Source organism: Lithobates pipiens, unplaced genomic scaffold, assembly GCF_037356315.1.
Source record: "Lithobates pipiens isolate NorthernLeopardFrog02 unplaced genomic scaffold, aLitPip1_a1.2 Scaffold_62, whole genome shotgun sequence".
NCBI lineage: Eukaryota > Metazoa > Chordata > Amphibia > Anura > Ranidae > Lithobates > Lithobates pipiens.
In genome coordinates, this window is record NW_027507884.1 from 998,187 (window position 1) to 1,018,216 (window position 20,030).

The window sequence follows — 20,030 nt, forward strand, 5'->3', positions numbered from 1 at the left end:
TTTTCCTTTCTTTTCAGATCCCCCAAGCTGTCTCGTTTGGATAATGGGACATTCTTTTGTTTTTTGGGGGGCCAGGAGGGCGGATGTCAGGCCTGAAGGTAGACAACTCAGGGTGGCCAGGGAGGAAGGCACGGTCAGGTGGATTGGGATCCCGGGGATGATGTGGCATAAAGTGGTCCCCGAGGTACATCGTTTTGCTGCTTTGGATCGGTCCCCGGATATTTTGGTGCTCCATGTTGGGGGCAATGATCTGGGGGTCCGACCTATGCGACAAGTGATCAAAGACATCCAGTGGGATTTCTTGAGGCTCCGTACCGCTTTCCCGGACATGACGGTGGTGTGGTCGGATATAGTGGCCCGCATGTCGTGGAGAGGGGCTCGATCCTGGGAAAAACTGAACAAAACCAGGATTAAGGTCAACAAGGAGGTGGGTAGGTTTGTGGCCCGGAATGGAGGGGTGGTCATTCGTCATTGGGAGCTGGAGGTGGACACCTGGAGGTATTTGAGGGGCGACGGGGTTCATCTGAACCCTGTGGGCATTGATCTGTGGGCCTTAGGGCTGGAAGAGGGAGTACACCGGGCTTTGTTTGCGTGGCGGCGGTCACAAGTGTAAGGTTTCACACTTGTTCCGCGGTGGCGTTGGGTCCTTGGCGATTGCTATATATATATATATGAAAATATATATGTAGAAATGCATGGGTCATTTGAAAAAGGTTGGGACCCATGCCAGAGATGGAGTCATTGTTTTGGGCTGGTGTCAGTCCAGATTAATGGCTAACATATGTTGGGGGTCTGTGGTCAGTTAGTGAGTCCTCGAGGCAAGTTTGGCGGCTGGGGACAGATGCTGACGAAGAGGGGATCACAGGCTCAAAATAATAAGGGGTCGTCAGGGACCAGCCAAAAAGCACTTAGGGTCTTTTGAGTAACTGGAAGTCGTTACAAGTTTTGTATTATTAAAATATTTAAAATAAAGTTTAGTTTTTTATTGTTATTTAAATAAAGGCCGTTGAGGCCATTTTCATCCAAGCAGGTGTCCGGGTATTATTTTAAGGTAACAGTTAAAGTTTACATGTATTGTTGGGGAAGTAAGTTATCTGGCTACCCTAGTCATGTAAATTTGGGCAAGGACAGGTTTTTTTATATAAATATAATTTACAAATCACACTGTAGGGATGGTGGAAGATGGCAGGCCAAGTACATTGGGCTAGAGTTCATCCTTTCTGGCTCATATGCTGGGGTGGCTGTCTCAACGGAAATCCAGCTCATGGTATGTTTCTTCAGAGTCCAGCTGCCGGTGGAAAGAATGTAAGCTTTCCCTTTTTAAGTCCTCTATATCTCTTATATGGGCAAACTCTAACTGCTGAAACGTAGCTTCCACGTCACTCTTGGTGGATAATAAAGCAAAGTGCTTGTGGAAAAGATTCAGGCAGATCCTGGTACTCAAACCCATCTTCTCCCTGAGAGATCTAGATCTATATACAGTAGTAGTAGTAGAGATATAGGCAGGGCTTTTTTTCAGCAGGAACTAGGGGGAACTCGGTTCCACCACCTCTGGCTCAGGTCTTCTGCTCCCTGCTCACCACTATCACTTGGTAACACTGAAGTCCAGCTTCTGCGTTTACAAGTGATAGCTTAGCTTATCTCCCAGTAGCTCCCACAGGTCAGATCTCTTGCGCAGATCCCACGGAGTGCTGGACAGGGACAAGGGAGATACAGAACAGGTACCCAGGGTTCAGTGCAGTCATGGGCAGGAGAGTGTGCATGGTAGGCTGCACCCTCTGTGGTCTCCATTTTTATTTAATTTTTTCCCTGGCGACCAGTTGTTGATGCTCCTACTGCATGATCTCACTCGCAAGTGACTATAGTATAGTATGCTGGGAGGTACTACAGCCGGATAGATGTTTCAGCTTAATATTGCAACAAAGGTAAGACGTATGACAGATGGTGGAGCTTTTAAGCAGGGCGGAGAAAATGGGGGTAGTGGAGGGATGGGAGAAGATGAGGGCACTGGAGGGAGAGGGAAAAGCTACTATTTGATGCCATTTGGCAGATATGTGTGTGTGGCGGGCATGGTTGAGTTCCTGCACCTATTCTCTGAGGGGGAAAAAAGCCCTGAATATAGTGTGTGTGTGTGTGTGTGTGTGTGTGTGTGTGTGTTTGTGTGTGTGTTTTTTATTTTTTTTATTTGTAGTGCTACCCTCATGAGGGCCGCTATTAGAATCTACACCACTGGTTGCCCCGACTCTGCACGTCGTTTAGCACCTGACACCCTGCGTTCAGTCATTTTTACCCGTTGACAAGAAACTTGCACAATACCAGTGAAGCAGTTCAAGTTTCTTTACTATGGTAGAAGAGACACACAAAACTGTAAGCCATAAAGATAAAATGCAAAATACACAGTGTGATTAAATACAATCAAACCTTTCAGTGACAGAAACCTATGTGAACGGGCAGCAGAAAGGTAAGGGCCTGGCACTTTGTGTTCTATGTCAGACCCACTCCTTTCTGTTCCTCAGCCCACATGCCATTAACATCAAAACAACTGACAAGACATTCAGCAAACTGCTGTGTCTAAATTGGCTGACTCCTTTTTAAAAAGCATTCCAAAGAAACAAAAGCAGACCCCCTTGTGTTAAACACTAGTCACCTGTGAAAATGAGAAGATAAAAATAATAGTAACTCATGGAATCCGGCAAATCTTCAGCTAGCACTTAAAGTATGATGAATGGAATAATCCTTGGTGGTAGAGCGAAGCAAATTTTAGCTGTTATGTAAATTAACAATTTGAAGTGGCAAACTTTTCCTGTATGATCTAAAACACGTAGTGACCATTTTTATGTTGTTTCAATAGTATTGTATCCAGTAGGACTACAGATGTCATGGATATGAGCAAAGCACATATGTCTGCATACAGTGTCTATGGGAGTGAATGAACTTGTATCCAGCAGCACTGAAAGTATCAGAAATTTGGGCAGAGACCATGATGTCTATCCACAGTGTTTACAGGATTAAATGGGCAGGTGCTCGCTCACCAACAGTGTGTAACAGAAGTCGCTGGTAGCAATGCAGATGACTCTTGCAGGAATTCCTTCTGGGTCCTGGGTCAGGGAATGGCATCTGACTTCCGTCACACCGTGCCGTGGCCCATCTGGATCTGAAGTGGAGGATCGGGAACAGCCTGCGGACTGCTGTAGATAGGAAGCTATGCGGTCTGCAGATGTCCCTCTGGATGCAGCTGTGTAACTATCGCTTATGCAGGCTGCGAACTCGGCCGCAGCTCACACTGGCACAGAGCTCCTGCTGACAGATCTAGGTGGATCTCACAAATGAGCGATCTAGGCCTAGGCCAGCCCCTTTATATCCTCTCCCAGCAGTCTGTTCTTCTCTTGCAGCAATCTGGTGGTTGTAGTTCAGGCCAGTCCTGCTGGAACAGAAACCCCAGCATTCTACGCACCCAGCATTCTACGCACCCCACAATGCTTTGCTCTACTCTAGGCTCTGTCATCAGAGGGATACATCTCCACATTAACAGCACTGCATACTGACCCTGGTTTTGCAGGCAACAATAGCCAGATCCTGGCTACATATATTATATCATGTAGAGATAAACTATATTGTCAAAAGTATTGGATCACCTGTCTTTACAAGCACATGAAGTTTAATGGCATCCCAGTCTTAGTTCGTAGGGTTCAATATTGAGTTGACCCACCCCCTATGAAGTATGGGGGGGAGGAGTTGTGCTCGCATGACATCACCCACTGCCATCCTGCTAGACGGTGGATACACAGTATACCATCCTATTCCCATATGCCTGTAATGATCGACTTTATGTCAGTAGAAACTCGCTAATTTAATAAAGCCATATATGTTTTTATGGAGAGCACTTAGATCTTCTTATTTTTTTTTTTCCTATGTGACTGGGGGGTTTGTTCGGAGCTCTGGATTTGCTTTCCTGCATTACTTTACCCTTAAAGGGACACGCGCTCTTGACGTCCTGTTAGTTCAGGGGTCCACTCTAAAAGGTGTTGTCGTTGTTTGGCACTTGTGGTTCGTCTCATTGGATTTATACACTTTTTACTTATCTTTTATGGAACTTTTGATTTTATTATTATTATATTTTTTTGTGTGTGCTGCACTTTTCTCTGATTTTATCAATGGGAGAACAAAATGGCTGCTGTGAGGCTTTGATGTTTATAGCAATTACATAAAGGTCAATTAACTATGGGTAAGGAATTATTATTTTATTCTTTCTTATGATACAGTATTTATATAATGCCAACAGTTTGTGGGCGCTTTACAATATGAGGGCAAACGGTACCGTTACAATACAATTTCTCCTGTACTGAAATAGAAGGCCCTGCTCGTTAGAGCTTACAATCTAAAAGGGAGGGTCAAGTGATACAAAAGGTAATAACTGGGGGGGATGAGCTAAAAATAAATTACAGTTGTAAGGTGGAAGCAGGATATGTGTGTTTTTTTTTTTTTTTTTTTTTTTTTTTTTTCAGGCACAGTCTGAAGCAGGCAGACTAGGAGATAGTCGGACTGATTGGGGTAGGGCATTCCAGAGGATGGGAGAAGCTCAGGAGAAAGCCTGGAGGGGTGAGCATGGTAGGAGGTGACAAGGGCGCTCGAGAGCAGTAGGAGGAATGAAGAGAATGATTTGTTTGGTATTTTGAGACTAGGCTAGTGATGTAGCTGGGGGTCAAGTTGTGGATGGCTTTGTTAATTGTTAGTATTTTGAATTTAATTCTGTGGAGGGATGATAGAGAGGAGTAGCAGACACTGAACAGTTGGTAAAGTGGATGAGTCTGGTCTATAGTCTTCTGTTAATGGGCTAGTACAGTGGTCTCCAAACTAGTGCCCGAAGGCCGGATGCGGTCCCTTGTTTGATTATATTCCGGCCCTTGGGGCATTATTCTCATCACTGTCCACAACAGTGCGGCATAGTCCCTGCCACCAATGATGGGCACGATTTCTCCCACTCGTACCAACGATGGGGCACTATGCCTTCCCCCTGGCACCATTAATTGGGTACTATTCCTTGCACTGTCTACTCTCATAGAAACTGGGATATTTTATACTCCTGCTGGATACAGTCTGCCCCCCCCCCCCCCCCCAAGTTTGAAGGACAACCTGGTTGGTTGTTTAGAAAGTTTTTGGAGACCTTTTGGTGTAATGTATAATAATGGCTAATAGGCTCATGTAAAGCGATATAGAGCCCAAAATTGGATTTGGCTATACTGTATGTCTTAATCCATCGTCCGTACCTAGATGATTCCAAAATCCAGCCCTCGCCTTCCACAAGTATTAAGAACTACAATTGCATTAGGAATATGGCCTGGCTATATTGGACAAAAAGATGTTATCCAATATTTTGACATTTGACACTGTTCACCTTTATAAATGAGGATAGTGGTGGTCGACTTGGTAGATATAAGGGGCTTCAAGTGCAGTGGTGGCTGGTCCATAAGGGCCCCGCCCCCTCCAATCATCATGTGGGGCTCTGGACTCATGTGGTTTTAGCACATAATTGTTGCCTGAGGCTCGGAAAAATTAGCTTAAAAACCAGTCCCAAACCCACCCACTTGTGACATTAGCAAACCAGTATTCGCTATTGTCTTCCGGCTTCTCCTCCCGGCCGATGGGGGCAAGAGGCGGGTCTTAAGACTGGATTACCCAGAAGTAGAAGCTTCAGGTGATCGTTTTAGACTGGAGCCAAAGCATATATTGCCAGCACATCCTGGATCTTTAAGATGTCCAAACATTTATTAACCGCTTTAACCAGTTAGGACATAACCATACAGTGCCTTCAAAAAGTATTCATACACCTTGAAATTTTCTAAATATTATTTATTTTATTTTTTTGTCATGTTACAACCAAAAACTTGTATTTTTATTGGGATTTTATTTGATAGATCAACACAAAGTGGCACATAATTGTGAAGTGGAAGGAAAACGATAAATGATTTTCACATTTTTTTACCAATGTGAAAAGTGTGGGGTACATTTGTATTCGGCCCCCCTGAGTCAATATTTTGTAGAACCCCCCTTTCTCTGCAATTACAGCTCCAAGTCTTTTTGTGGATGTCTCTACCAGCTTTGCACATCTAGAGTGACGTTTTTGCCCATTCTTCTTTGCAAAATAGCTTAAAGCGGAGTTCCACCCAAAAGGAACTTCCTGTCCCACTTCCGTCGTCTTGCCGCCTAGGTGGCGACTCCTCTCCCCTTAGGTGGCCCCTCCCTGCAATCTTCTGGGACACGTCACAGGTCCCAGATTGCCTGACCACTAGGAGAGCACAGAGGGACTCGCGCAGTGCGCACCCAGCTGTGAAGATGCCAGCTGTCACAGGTAGGTGTCCGCACTTGCAATGGCGGTGCTGCAAAGAGGGGGGAAAGGAGCGAGGCTTCGGGTGGTCATCTCGTTATACCGCGGGACAGGTGAGTGTCTGCTTATTAAAAGTCAGCAGCTACACTTTTTGTAGCTGCTGGCTTTTAATAAACTTACAAATGAGTGGAACTCCACTTTAAGCTCTGTCAGATTGGCTGGAGAGCGACTGAACAGCGATTTTCAAGTCTTGCTTCAGATTCTCAATTGAGTTTAGGTCTGGACTTTGACTGGGCCATTCGGACATGTGAATATGCTTTGATCTAAACCATCCCATTGTAGCTCTGGCTGCCAGTTTAGGGTTGTTGTCCTGCTGGAAGGTGAACCTCCACCCCAGTTTCAAGTCTTTTGCAGACTCTAACGAGTTTTCTTCTAAGATCTCCCTGTATTTGGCTCCATTCATCTTCCCATCAACTCTGTCCCTGCTGAAGAAAAGCATCCCCATAACATGCTGCCACCACTATGTTTCACAGTGTGGCTGTTGTGTTCAGGCTAATGTGCAGTGTTAGTTTTCCACCACACGTTGCATTTTGCTTTTAGGCCAAAAAGTAAAATTTTGGTGTCATCTGACCAGAGCACCTTCTTCCATATGTTTGCTTTTGTCCCTGGCTTCTCGCAAACTGCAAATGGGAGTTCTTATGTCTTTCTTCTTGACACTCTTCCATAAAGGCCAGATTTGTGGAGAGCACGACTAATAGTTTTCCTGTGGACAGATTCTCCCCCCTGAGCTGTGGATCTCTGCAGCTCCTCCAGAGTTACCATGGGCCTCTTGGCTGCTTCTCTGATGAATGCTCTCCTTGCACGGCCTGTCAGTTTAGGTGGACGGCCATGTCTTGGTAGGTTTGCAGTTGTGCCATACTCTTTACATTTTCGGTCGATGGATTGAACAGAGCTCTGTGAGATGTTCAAAGCTTGGAATATTTTTTTACAACCTAACCCTGCTTTAAACTTCTCCACAACTTTATCCCTGACCTGTCTGGTGTGTTCTTGGCCTTTGTGATGCTGTTTGTTCACTAAGGTTCTCTAACAAACCTCTGAGGGCTTCACAGAACAGCTGTATTTTTATATTAAGATTCTATTTACAAATTAGGTGACTTCTGAAGGCAATTGGTTCCACTAGATTTTAGTTAAAGGTATCAGACAAAGGGGGCTGAATACAAATGCGCGCCACACTTTTCAGGTATTTATTTGTAAAAAAAAAATTGAAAACCATTTTATAATTTTCCTTCCACTTTACAAGTAAGTATCACTTTGTTTTGGTCTATCACATAAAATCCCAATAAAATACATTTACGTTTTTGGTTGTAGTAATATGACAATGTGTAAAATTTCAAGGGGCATGAATACTTTTTCAAGGCACTGTATGTCCTCATGTTGAACTGGCTGTACCGGGATGATGAATACTGCTATCATCCCGGTACCCTACCAACATTTTCAGCAAGGGATGAGCTTTTCTTTAGAAGAGATCCGAGTGGTACTACAACCTCACAGTCAAGTTTCGAGGTGTAGAAGGCCCCCAACTGCCACCTTTACTGGCCTCTCCCAAGCAATTGCCACTCACATTGGTGAAGCAAAGGAAGGGGAGGAAGTTATCTGTACCCGCCTCCCTTCTGTGATGAAAGAAACCGGACGTGATGAGGATTTCATCACTTCCTGTTTTGTCTTGTTGCTCGAAAGCCATTACCAGCTTCTACAGCATCTGATCAAAACTGATCTTGGCTTGATCAGATTCTTTTGGAGGCCAGAGGAGAGTGATTTGGGTCTAAAAAATAAATAAAAAAATAAATAAATAAAAAAAAGACCTGTCTCGGCCCATGCTATCACAAGGGATGTTCATGGGGCCTGGGGGTAAGGTGGTGAAAGTGATAATTTTAAACATTTTGGGGCCACACAGGACCCCTTCATCAAGCATGTCATAGACTTGGAGGCACATTATATGCTAGAGGTCACTACTATTATTACTACTACTACTACTTCACAATTCACTTCACTACTTCACAATTCAAGGCTTCCACATTTTCAGCAGCGAGGCTTATTATAAAAAGATCAGTGGAAACCTTGAAAGATTAAAACAAATGGATGGTACAGCGATGACAAGCAATGTGAAAGCAATAACCCAACTACTAGTACCCAGTGTAAAGAATATATTCCTTCACTGGCCTAATTTTAAAACAGAACTAAACCCTCCTGTCCTTTTCAGCCAAGGAAGCTGCCATCTTGGCTTGTGTTAGATCTGCAACTGCCATCGTTCTGCACATGTGATAATTTATGACACCAGTTATTTGATAGTTTGACAATTTGGTTGAGGACAGTTGGTATTCCCTGCATGCTGGGAATGTAACTTCTTTATTATTTTTTGTGGTTTAGTTGCACCTACAGTAGGCTCTCCCTTACTTTCTCTCCTTCCCTTTCTCTCCTTCCCTTTCTCTCCTTCCCTTTCTCTCCTTCTCTCCTTCTCTCCTTCTCTCCTTCTCTCCTTCTCTCCTTCTCTCCTTCTCTCCTTCTCTCCTTCTCTCCTTCTCTCCTTCTCTCCTTCTCTCCTTCTCTCCTTCTATCCTTCTCTCCTTCTATCCTTCCTTCCTTCCAACTTTTACTTACCAACTATGTAACTGTATTAGATGGGCACCTTAATGATTACAACATACAGGGATACACTATTTGCCATTGACATAAGCGCACTCCCACACCACAGGTTGCTGGACTGGTATCTATTCTTTTTTTATTATTTTTTTTTTTTTTCAACCTAACTTTTATTGTTTTGGGTATTTATGTATTACATACACAACTAAAAATCATTATAAATACTGTATTTTACATTTATTTATTGATATACAGTAATATACCTATTTATTTTTTTATATCCTTTTGCATTTGAGCAGAAAAATGGCCAAAATCTTGCCACAAAATGGTGCAAATGGCCGAGTTTCCATTTAATTTCTATGGTGGGGGACCACTCCAAAAAAAGAAGTGCAAATCTGCCCAATTTGAGCTCCAAAAAAAAAGCTCCAAAACGTTTTTTTTTTTTTTTTTTTTTTTTTGAGCTTCAGGCCTTTTGGCTTTAGGCGACTTGGAGTGGAGATGTGAACCAACTCCATAGAGAATATTTGCTGTTAATTTTTTCTCTCTAGCTACAAAATGCTGAGATGTGAATGGGGCCTCGTAATAAAGTGTATATTTTATTCTAACATAGTTCATGGGCTTCATATGAGCACAGTTTTTCGACTGATAATGCTTTGTAGCATTCTATGTGTATATTTATATTGTCTTCCAAGTTGGGGATGTGGACAGGGAGTTAACGCACCAAAAGTGGTGTGTAGTGGGAGTTTGTTTATTTTTAAGTGGGGAATGACGAAACGACTAAAACAACCTTAGCAGCTCATTTTTGATGTCAACAATTGATACACAACTTGGTTTATTGTATAAACAGTTTTGTGTCCAAATCTTCTGAATTGTGTTGTAATCCAAGTTTATAGTCACTACAAGTGGCTAGGACATCTTGTGCTGTGTGCGTGGGGTGTGTTTTTTTTAATTTTATTTTATTTTTTTTTATTTTATTTTTTTTTTGTTTTTGTTTTTTTAACAAGGATTTGAAACTATTATTTGTGTCCGGAACATGTAGGGCATGGTCATATTCAAGACTAACCAAACAAACCTGTCAACTGTTGCCTCTTTTTAATTGGTTTATGATGAGGTTCCTGCTTTTTTTTTTTTTTTTTTTTTTTTTTTTTTTGGGCCAACATGCCCTCCTCTGTGTGTCCATATAAAATTAGCCAAGGCATGACTTTCATAGTTTTGGGGACCAAACTTCTGCCTTCTTTTTGTCTAATGGGAGAGCCTCGTTCTCTTTTCTTAAATAGGTTTAGAGTTTTCACACATAGGCAGGTGCAGTCTCCACTACAGGTTGCACTCAAGCTGTGGCAATGCTGTGTTTCTCTGATTTCCTTGGATGCACCCACCCCATGTGACTCTGGAGGGCATCTTAGGTCAAGCAGAGTCTACTAATACTCTAACCCCTTGGTTTGGTGCTCTTTATGCGATGGGGACATGGTCCCTGCCTGACAGGGACAGTGCCAGCTATAGGGAGAAGTTCCGGTGGAGTAGAGCAAGAGCAGGGACCAAGTCTACCTTTTTTGGAAGTTTCCTGTTTGGGTGTGGACCGGCCAGGCTGCACTTTGCGCCTCTTGGCAGATGCTGTCGGCACCCCTGGGTCTTCAGACTGGTGTCAAATATTTGCATAATTGTAAGTGGCACCGGACGGGTGAGCTTCCCCGCCAGGCTGGTGTGTGGTATTAACCTGCTGTTTGAATACATTGTTCTTTGCGAATCAGGACTCTGTTTACTGCCGACCATGCTGCAACTACCCAACACCAGATCAGAGATCCTCTGGGCACAGACTTCATGCAATTCTTATTATTTTTTGCTTGACTGAGCACTGTGTACGCTTACTGAAATCTTTGACTTGGAACTTGGGTCCCAGACGTTCTTAATGCATTGTAAGCTCGGTGGTTAACAGAAGATTGTCTACATGCATTATGTTGTGGTGGGATAAAGGGTTCATAGAAACTATTCATGTAGGTTAAAGTGTCTCAATTGCACTTTCAAGCTCTGTGGTCCCTGCTCTGTGGTCCCTGCTTTGATTTTGGCTTAAATCCGGTCATACGTTTTTGATCTTCTTTCTTGCAACCACAGTCGGTATTGATGAGGGAATCCCTCCCGCGGATCTTTTGTGTTCTTCCGTTGGTATAAGCCATCCTTGCCGGGAAAATAGCTGCTGGCAATAATCGCGTGAAAAATCTGACAAGCTGGTTGTACCCAAGTTCATCGCTCAACTTGGGTACAATCAGCCTGCCCAAACATGGTTCACATCTCAGCTGGTTCAGCAGGGACACAATACTCCATCATCACTCACTGTGTCGATAGGGGAATCAAACCATTTTCTTTCCTGCAGTTCGAAAACGTCTATGTCCGGCTTAACTTTGGCAGCAGAAGAGAATGGTGGTCCTGTCATTCAACAAGAAATGATCTCCTACTTGAACAGCCGGGCTTTCAGCTTAAAGGAGAGCATTAAAAACAAATAATTCCATAGGCATTGTATTTTAGAGCATGTTGCAGTATGCCGGTATTAACATGTTTGCAATGTTTTAACATATCACTGGGGTGCCCCTTCATATTTTTATTTTTTTACCAGTAGTAATCTATACCATGGGAACCAAATGAAGGGGACAAGTTGGGCCTTCTATTGGGGGTCTGTATCATAAGAATGTTAAGAATCTCTACTTCAAATGGCCCGTAGGCCCTCCTGTTGCCACATCTATTCTCTTCTTCCACATCCTGGCAGCTATTTAAATAACTCTTGCAATAACCAAATATTTAAGAGCACCGCTTCCCTTTTCGGCAGCTGATGGTTTGGAGCAGCAGAGGTTGAGCAGCCAAGTGAAAGAGCAGCACTTGGAAATGCTCCAAGTAATGTATGTGCCCTCCATGGCAGAGAGTTTATCACATGTGGTCCGTACAGTGGGGTGGGTGCATCCAACCAGATCCCTGCCAGGCACTAAGGTAAGTGGTTTGAATCCCAACTACGGTACAACAAGCAAGGCGGTTGCCATGTGCTTGCATGAATTTCTTTTTGAGTACGCTTCCCAAACCCCAAAAACCTGCTTGTAGGTTAATTGACTTCTGTCTAAATTGGTCTTAGTTATATATGAATGTGATTTAAGGACCTTACATTGTAAGATCCTTGGCGGGAGGGACTGATGTGAATGTATTGTAAATGAAAGTGCTGGGTAATTTGTCAGCACATAAATATCTGTAACCAATAATTCCTGCTTCCATTGCACATGATTTGTACATAAAAATGTGTGCTTGAATGCTTAGACCAACCTTTTCAGGAAAGAGGAATCCATGAAATCATTTTCCAGTCTAAGCCCTTGTACACACGGTCGGACATTCGGACAACCAAATCCGTCGGATCTTGTCCGTCGGATCTTGTCCGAAACTGTTGCATACACATGGTCGGACAAAGTTGTCGGAAAATTCGATCGTTCAGAACGTGATGACGTTATTTCTTTACAACAGGACTACCATCAGGCTAGTAGCCAATAGCTTTGGTGTAGGAATTTTGATCTGAGCATGCGTGGCACTTTGTTCGATCGGAATTCTCTACACATGATCGGAGTATGTCCGATCGGAGCATTTTGTCTAAAAATTTTACCAACAAGTTGGAAAACTTGGTCCGTCGGATACTCCAACGGAAACAGTCCGATGGAGACCACACACAGTCGGAATATCCGACAAAATGGTCCGATCGGACACATTCCGTCGGAATCTCCGACCATGGTGTACAAAGGCTAAGGGAACTTCTGCTAAAAAAAACACTCTTTACAAGTCATGACACATTGGTGTGATGGTCATTGGGAAGAATGACTCCCTTAAAAAAAAGCTCAATGGTGTCAGTGGAAACTTTACTGAGGGGTAGAAATTGCTTATTGCTCAAGGAACCCCTGGAAACCTTCTGGAGCAATGTTTGTCAATCCCCCTTTTTTTTTTTTTTTTTTTTCAATCAAGGCATTCTCTTTAAAATTCTGCAAAATCTTGGGGCACCCCATTCAAAAATGTGAAAAAAAACTAAACTAATAGTTTTACATAATGTAGGAACCCCAACAATAGAGATGATTTATTCATCCAAAGGAAATACACCTTTGCACACTGATACTGACTAGTGTTCCAATGTTTCTCTTCTCCCTTGGTTTCCCTCCCTCAAGCGACCCCAGTGCTGAAAGAGAGGGGGAGGGCAGTGCAGTGTAGGCACCCAGCGTCCTTATCAGCCAATTACTTAATTGGTTGCTAAGGCGCTGGGGGCTAGAAGGTTGTAATTGTGCACAACGAAATCCTGTGGCTTTATGTAACTAAATGGCAGGCTTGATCCACCCACTGTCTCGTATACAATTTTTGAAGAATTATAGGCATTATGGCAAGGCACACCTAAAGGCATCTCCTGTTTGAAAAAGGCTGCTCTGGAGGAACCCTTGGGTTCCATGAAACCCTGGCTTAGACTATTGTCTTTTTGAAAATTGGAAAGAGAATTTTTAGAAAAGAGTTTACAAGAAGCTATTCATATTTGATGTATAGATTTCTCGAGAGAACTTGTTCATGTGTCAGATTGATTACCATATGTTATCTTTGAGAAGTTAGAGGAAGGAACAGAGTCTTCCAGCAGCAAAGAATGGTGGTTCTGGAGAGGATCATTGGAAGGGAGTAGCAGATTTCTTGGGCTACACAGAGTTTGGGAGATGAGGTGTGTTGATCTTATAGAAGGCTGCGGTCTTCCCATGTGCCAAGGATAGTGTATTGAATTGGTTCAATTCCTGCATAAAAATAACAACATATATTTACTTTTTAAATGTAACAACTTTTATTAGGTTTTAGTCGGCCTAATTGTTGTTCTTTTTTTATTCTTCCCTAGTTTGCGGCAGCATGGACATCCGAAACGATGTGTCTCAGCTTCGTAAGTTGGAAAACTGTACAATTATCCAAGGCAGTCTACAGATACTGCTCATGTTCAGTACCAAGCCTGAAGATTTCCGAGGCCTCAGCTTCCCCCGTTTAACCATGATCACGGAGTACCTTCTCCTCTTCCGTGTCTACGGTTTGGAAAGCCTCCAAGAACTTTTTCCCAATTTGTCCATAATTCGTGGCACTGACCTCTTCTTCCATTACTCCCTGGTGATTTTTGAAATGCCACATCTGAGGGAAATGGGGCTTATTAGCCTCACCAACATAGTGCGAGGGGATGTCCGCATTGAACGTAATCAGGAGCTCTGCCACATTTCCACTATTGACTGGTCGCTGTTGTCTGAGAGTGTGGAAAACTACATCGTTGGCAACAAACCTATAGAGGAATGCACTGATGTCTGTCCTGGGCTCCTGGACTCCTCCTGTGTGAAGACTGTTATCAATGGTGTGGAGGAGCCTCGCTGCTGGACATCTCGACACTGCCAAAAAGGTAACAGATTTTGGAATCTCACCACTAGGGATAAATGCAATTGGGTGTTTGAGTTTCCCAAAATTGTGAGACTATGGCAAAATGTATTTGGGTCAATCAGAGAAAGTAAAATTACGTTTCGTCTTTTTATTGGTGCAATGGGTTTTAAAGGGCTCCTGAGGATTACAGAAAATCCTTCCAATTATCCTGGACCTGTTGTGCTAATAAACTGCCCCTTATTAATCTAATTTCATTCCCCCTTTTTTTTTTTTTTCTTTGGGAAACCGAACATAAAATAAATAAAAATACACTAAATGCCTCCAACCCCAAAAAAAGTCATTTCTAAATAAGTAACTTTCATCAAGCAATTTTTTGCCTGAAATAAACATTTAGTAATCAAGGTGTAGAGCTTCTACTTTATTTTTATAGTAGTACTCAACAGATTGCCCCACTTTCCATCAGTGCAGAGCCAGAACCATCAATTGCTGGGCAAAGTGAAAGTAGTATTTTTTGCCTTTGGCAGCAACCCCTAGGAGTGATAGAAATTAGGTTGTCTTCTTGACCTGTGGCCTTTTAGTTTCCCCTCCTACTGGTACATGCCCCTTGAAACAAGGTCATCTGGCTATTCAGTAGACCTATCGTAGACCCCCACCCTTATGTGGATACAGGGAGCGTGCACCACATTTGTGCCTTCCTTTCGCCCTACAGCAGGGTTTCTCAACCAGGGTTCAGTGGAACCCTAGGGTTCCTCCAGAGGTTGCTAGGGGTTCCTTGAGAAATTAGAATTTCTGCCTCTCAGATAAGTTTCCAGTGACACCATTGATCTTTTTAGCTATCTATAAGGGGGTAATTCTTCCCAGTGACCACAAGTGTAAGGGGCATGCTTGCCACTGACCATCACACTTATGTATCATGAGTTGTAGACTTAGTCATTTTTAGCAGGGGTTCCTTGAGACTGGAAAGTTATTTCAAGGGTTCCTCTGTGTTGAAAAGGTTGAGAAAGGCTGCCCTACAGCTACTAGCAAATGTATCTTGTGCGTGATGACTTTTGCGCAACTTTATTGTCTTAGAGGACAAGTATAGGGCAAAAAAGATTAAATCTTTTTTGCAACCAATGCCAATGTTTAAACAGAATCGTTCTTCATGTAGGTTGACATGAAAAGCTAGTAATAAAGCTAGTTATCTACTCAGGTGATCTATCTTTGGCATTATTATTTCTTCAGTGCAAGATTACAACAGTCCACTTGAATGCTTTTGTAAGAGGTTTGATTTTATAGACTTGTTGCCCAAAGCATTCCCTTAAAAAGGTATGATTCTCTTTGGCAATCACCGTCCTTTTTTTATATAGTTTCTCGAAATTCGAAGGTATTGCCCCATTGTGGATGTGATGGACCCTGTCTGATCATAACGTTGTTCCTTGCTGTTGGTCTTCTGTAAAAGAGAAGTAGAGAAAGAACCGTTCGCTTTTCTTCAAATCATATTATGCAAAAAAGGAAATCTCCGTACATGTAACAATACTGTGATCTCAACTTTTAAAGCTAAAGTTTTTAAAAATGCATGAATTTTGCCTTTTCAATTTCCTAATCCCCCAAACCCCCTGGCCCCCAAGCCCACATGTGATACCGAGCAGCCATGATGGAAAGATTTGAAAACCAGGAAATTAAAGGGATGGGTCAGAAACAGTAAAGCTAGGAAGGAAGGGGCTTGCTGGTCAAGAATGCCCCCCAGTCAGCAGATGAGGTGGGCCCTATAAGACTTTCTGTAGCTTCTAATGCACAATGTACAGTACCATGTCATCTGCTGTTGTTGGTCCTCCGTGTTTTTCCAATGTCCAAAGTCAGAGCAGACCTCTACCAGGAAATTCTAGAGCACTTCATGCTTCCCTCTGCTGACCAGCTTTATTGAGATGCTGATTTCATTTTCCAGCAGGACCTGATACCTACCGACACTGCCAAAAGTCCCAATACCTGATTTAATGATCATGGTATCACTGTGCTTGATTAGTCGGCAAACTCGCCTGACCTAAATCCCATAGAGAATCTGTGGGGTATTGTCAAGGGCAAGATGAGACACCAGACCCAACAATGCAGAGGCCGTTATGAAAGCAACCTGGACTTCCATAACACCTCAGCAGTGCCACAGGCTGCTCGCCTCCATGCCACATTGCATTGATGCAGTAATTAATGCTAAAGGAACCCCGACCAAGTATTGAGTGCTTACTGTAGTGTACAGGGACTTACTTTTCACTAAGCCAACATTTCTATATTAAAAATCTTTCTTTTTATTTTTTTATTAGTCTTATGTAATCTAATTTCTGAGATGCTGAATTTGGGCTTTTCACTAGCTGTAAGCCATTATCATAAGTATTAAAAGAAAAATGCGTGATATATATATATATATATATATATATATATATATATATATATATATATATATATATATATATATATATATATATATATATATATATATATATATATATATATATATAAAAAATAAGAGTGTCCCTTTTTTAATTGAATTACTGGAACAAATTAAGTTTTTGATATTCTAAATTTTATGAGATGCACATGTATGTATCTAATTTATCATGTCAGTAGGGCAGAGGTTGGTGTCAGTAGTTTTGTATTATTTTTACAATGGTTTTATTTTAATTTTAGGAACCCTATAGGGGTTATTATCGGGGGCCTGAACAGAACCCTGATGTCTCACTAATGTGACAGAGGGGCTGAGGACAGAGATCACCCAGTCCCATTCTCTGCAGCCAGGCAGCACGGGGCTATTGGGGTGTGACAAGGCACGCCTGGCACACTCTGTGTGCACACCTAGGCTTGTACTACTAAATAGTTGACATTGAGGCAAATATAATAATCAACACTACAGTTTCATTACAGCGCCCCAAATATCTTTATGGAGTATATTTCTAGATTTATTTGTTCTCTGTTCCCAGTTTTAATGTTGGGCCATTTTAAATCTAGCAATCAACCTTACAGATTTGTTTCATTTGGAAAAATAAATAAATAACTTTTTTTTAAATATTGTAGCACGTAAACGTTTACCTGGCTAACAGAACACTAACCAGTTTTTAAGTAAAAAAAAACGTCTTATTCATTTAATAATGACTAAACCCCATTCACTTATATATATATATATATATATATATATATATATATATATATATATATATATATATATATATATAATTTTTTTTTTGCTTGGGGGGGATTGGGAAAAGAAAAAGCACCCCTGTTCTAAATAAGTTGCAACCTAATTGGCATCCTATTTTTTTGCAAATATCCCTTTTTATGAACTACAGCCTAGGTAGATTGTACCTGAGGCATGACCATGGCTTACATGGCCTGCACCACTTCTTCTTCTTTTTTTTTTTTTTTTTTTTTTTTTTTTTTATAAATAAGTTCATGGTAATCCAGTTTTTCCAGTGCCGCCTCTTACATAATTCAGCACGGTAGGGAGGGGTTAAAGGGCACAGCGTGGCGACTGCAACCAGGAACTTCAGTGTAACAAGAGCTGTTTGTACCCTCCAGGCAGCAGGTACAATATATGAACGCGTGCCACATACTGGCTTCTATGTTTACTGTAAATATTTGGCAGCATCTGCAGGATAAACATTCGCTTCTCATTTACCAGTTAAACTGGCCTTCCACCCCTTCCCCGACCTGAACCCGGTTATCTTACACGTGTGTCTGCGTGTCATGGGTATGCGGGGGGCTTCTGTCAGTGGTAGATGAGGGCTCTCCAGAGGTTCCGAAAAAATGGCATACTGTGTTTGTGCATATGATTATATATATCTAATTTTATGATTATTTATACTGTTATTTTAATAATAATAAAATACTACCAATACTACTAAAATTTTAAATTACATTTTAATAATTTAAATATAATTATTTTCTTGCTTTGATATAAAAAAATTATATATATATATATATATATATATATATATATATATATATATATATATATATATATATATATATATATATATATATATATATATATATATATATATATATATATATATATATATATATATATTTTTTTTTTTTTTATAATTTATATTATTTTTTTAATGAGTGCATCATTGAAGAGATGGCAGGGGACAGATGCAGCATTGGTCTGATGCTGCATCCACCTAGGTAAGTATGATTAGGCAAAAAAACATACTTTTAAGACAAAGAAGTATTTCTTTTATTTTTGATACAGTAAATAAATGGCGTGGGGACCGGATTTTGGAGGGCGAGAAATTAAAATGGGCACACACTTGACTCTCACAGTGACACTAACAGCAGTGTACAGCAGAGCACAGATGATGATGGCACCTTACCAACATGACATGTCCTCTCCTGAGTCACAGTGGCAGGCTCTATCCATGCCAGTTGACAGTACGGCTTGACTTGCCCCCCTCCCGCACACCAACACAGGAGGTTCTGACCGCTCTGCTCAGCTCCCTTGCACCATGACATCACATGACACGCTGGGGCACCGCCTCCACCAGGCCCATCCCTCGCTGGTGCCGCCTGAACATTCTGTAGTGGGCACTCGGATGGGCATCGCAGCCATATTTTTAACTGGCAACCCTTTCCTGTCACTGGCATTTCCTGGCAGGAGAAAAGTGCTCCTTTTTTTTCTGGCTGCCAGTAAAAATACTGATGGTTGGCAACACTGGCAGGGGCACAGACTGCGGGTTCTTTTCCTGCCCTCCCACTATAATTGGTTAGTAGTAGAATGGGGCGGGGGCACAGACTGTCCGCCAGCTCCTGTGTCAGTGTCTATAATTTCCCATATCCCTGTATGTTTTGTTCATTAAGATGAAAATCCAAGAGTCTTTTAAAAATATCCATGCTCCCCGCTGCCAACAACAATTGTGGAAGAGAGTTCCACATGCTTATCGCCCTGACAGTGAAGAACCCATTGTGCAGTTTAAGGTTAAACTGCTTCTCCTCCAATCTCACTGTTTGTCCCCCCTGTCCTCTTACACTGAAAAGTTTATTCCCTATGTTGGGATCACCATTGAGGTATTTGTAAATCGCCATCATGTCCCCTCTCAAGCGTCTCTTCTCCAGCGAGAATAAATTTAGTGCTCGTAGTCGTTCCTCGTAATTTGAGGTCGTCCAGGCCCCTTATTTCATTTCACTGCCCTTCTTTGGTCTCTTTCCAGTAATGGCACACCCCTTTTGAGGACGGGTGACCAGAACTGGAAAGAGTATTCCAGATGTGGCCTAACCAGCTTTTTTATATAGTGGCAGGATTATCATTTTTATATACCTGGAGTATATTCCTTTTTATTATGCATGCTAAAATTCTGCCGGCCTTGGTAGTTGCAGCTACCAGTGAGTAGTTTTGCTTTTGTATTTTTGCCACCAATTGGATAGAGTTGGTGCCTAGACAGAACCTTTGGGTGCCCCACTTGCCACTCCAGACTATTCTGAGTGCACGTTATTTATCATCACACTTTGGACACACCCCTGTAACCAGTTTTTTTTTTTTTTATGCAAGCACAAATCGTATGGTCCATGACCTCAGCTTTAAAATGTAAGCATTTATGGGGAACTGTATCAAATGCTTTTGCAAAATCCAGATACACCACATCCATAGGCCTTCCCCTGTCTATATTGCAGCTCATAGAATGTTAGCAGATTGGTC

The 20,030-nt window shown here is 42.0% G+C and overlaps 1 protein-coding gene across 1 annotated transcript in view; it reads left to right on the forward strand.

Moving 5' to 3' along the window:
- The window catches only part of LOC143958858 (insulin receptor-related protein-like), a 100,752-nt gene that overhangs the window by 22,574 nt on the left and 58,148 nt on the right, over positions 1-20,030 (forward strand). The window contains exon 2 of the mRNA XM_077467838.1: positions 13,848-14,387. Coding sequence (XP_077323964.1) covers positions 13,848-14,387 — 540 coding nt within the window. The remainder of the gene's footprint in view (positions 1-13,847; positions 14,388-20,030) is intronic.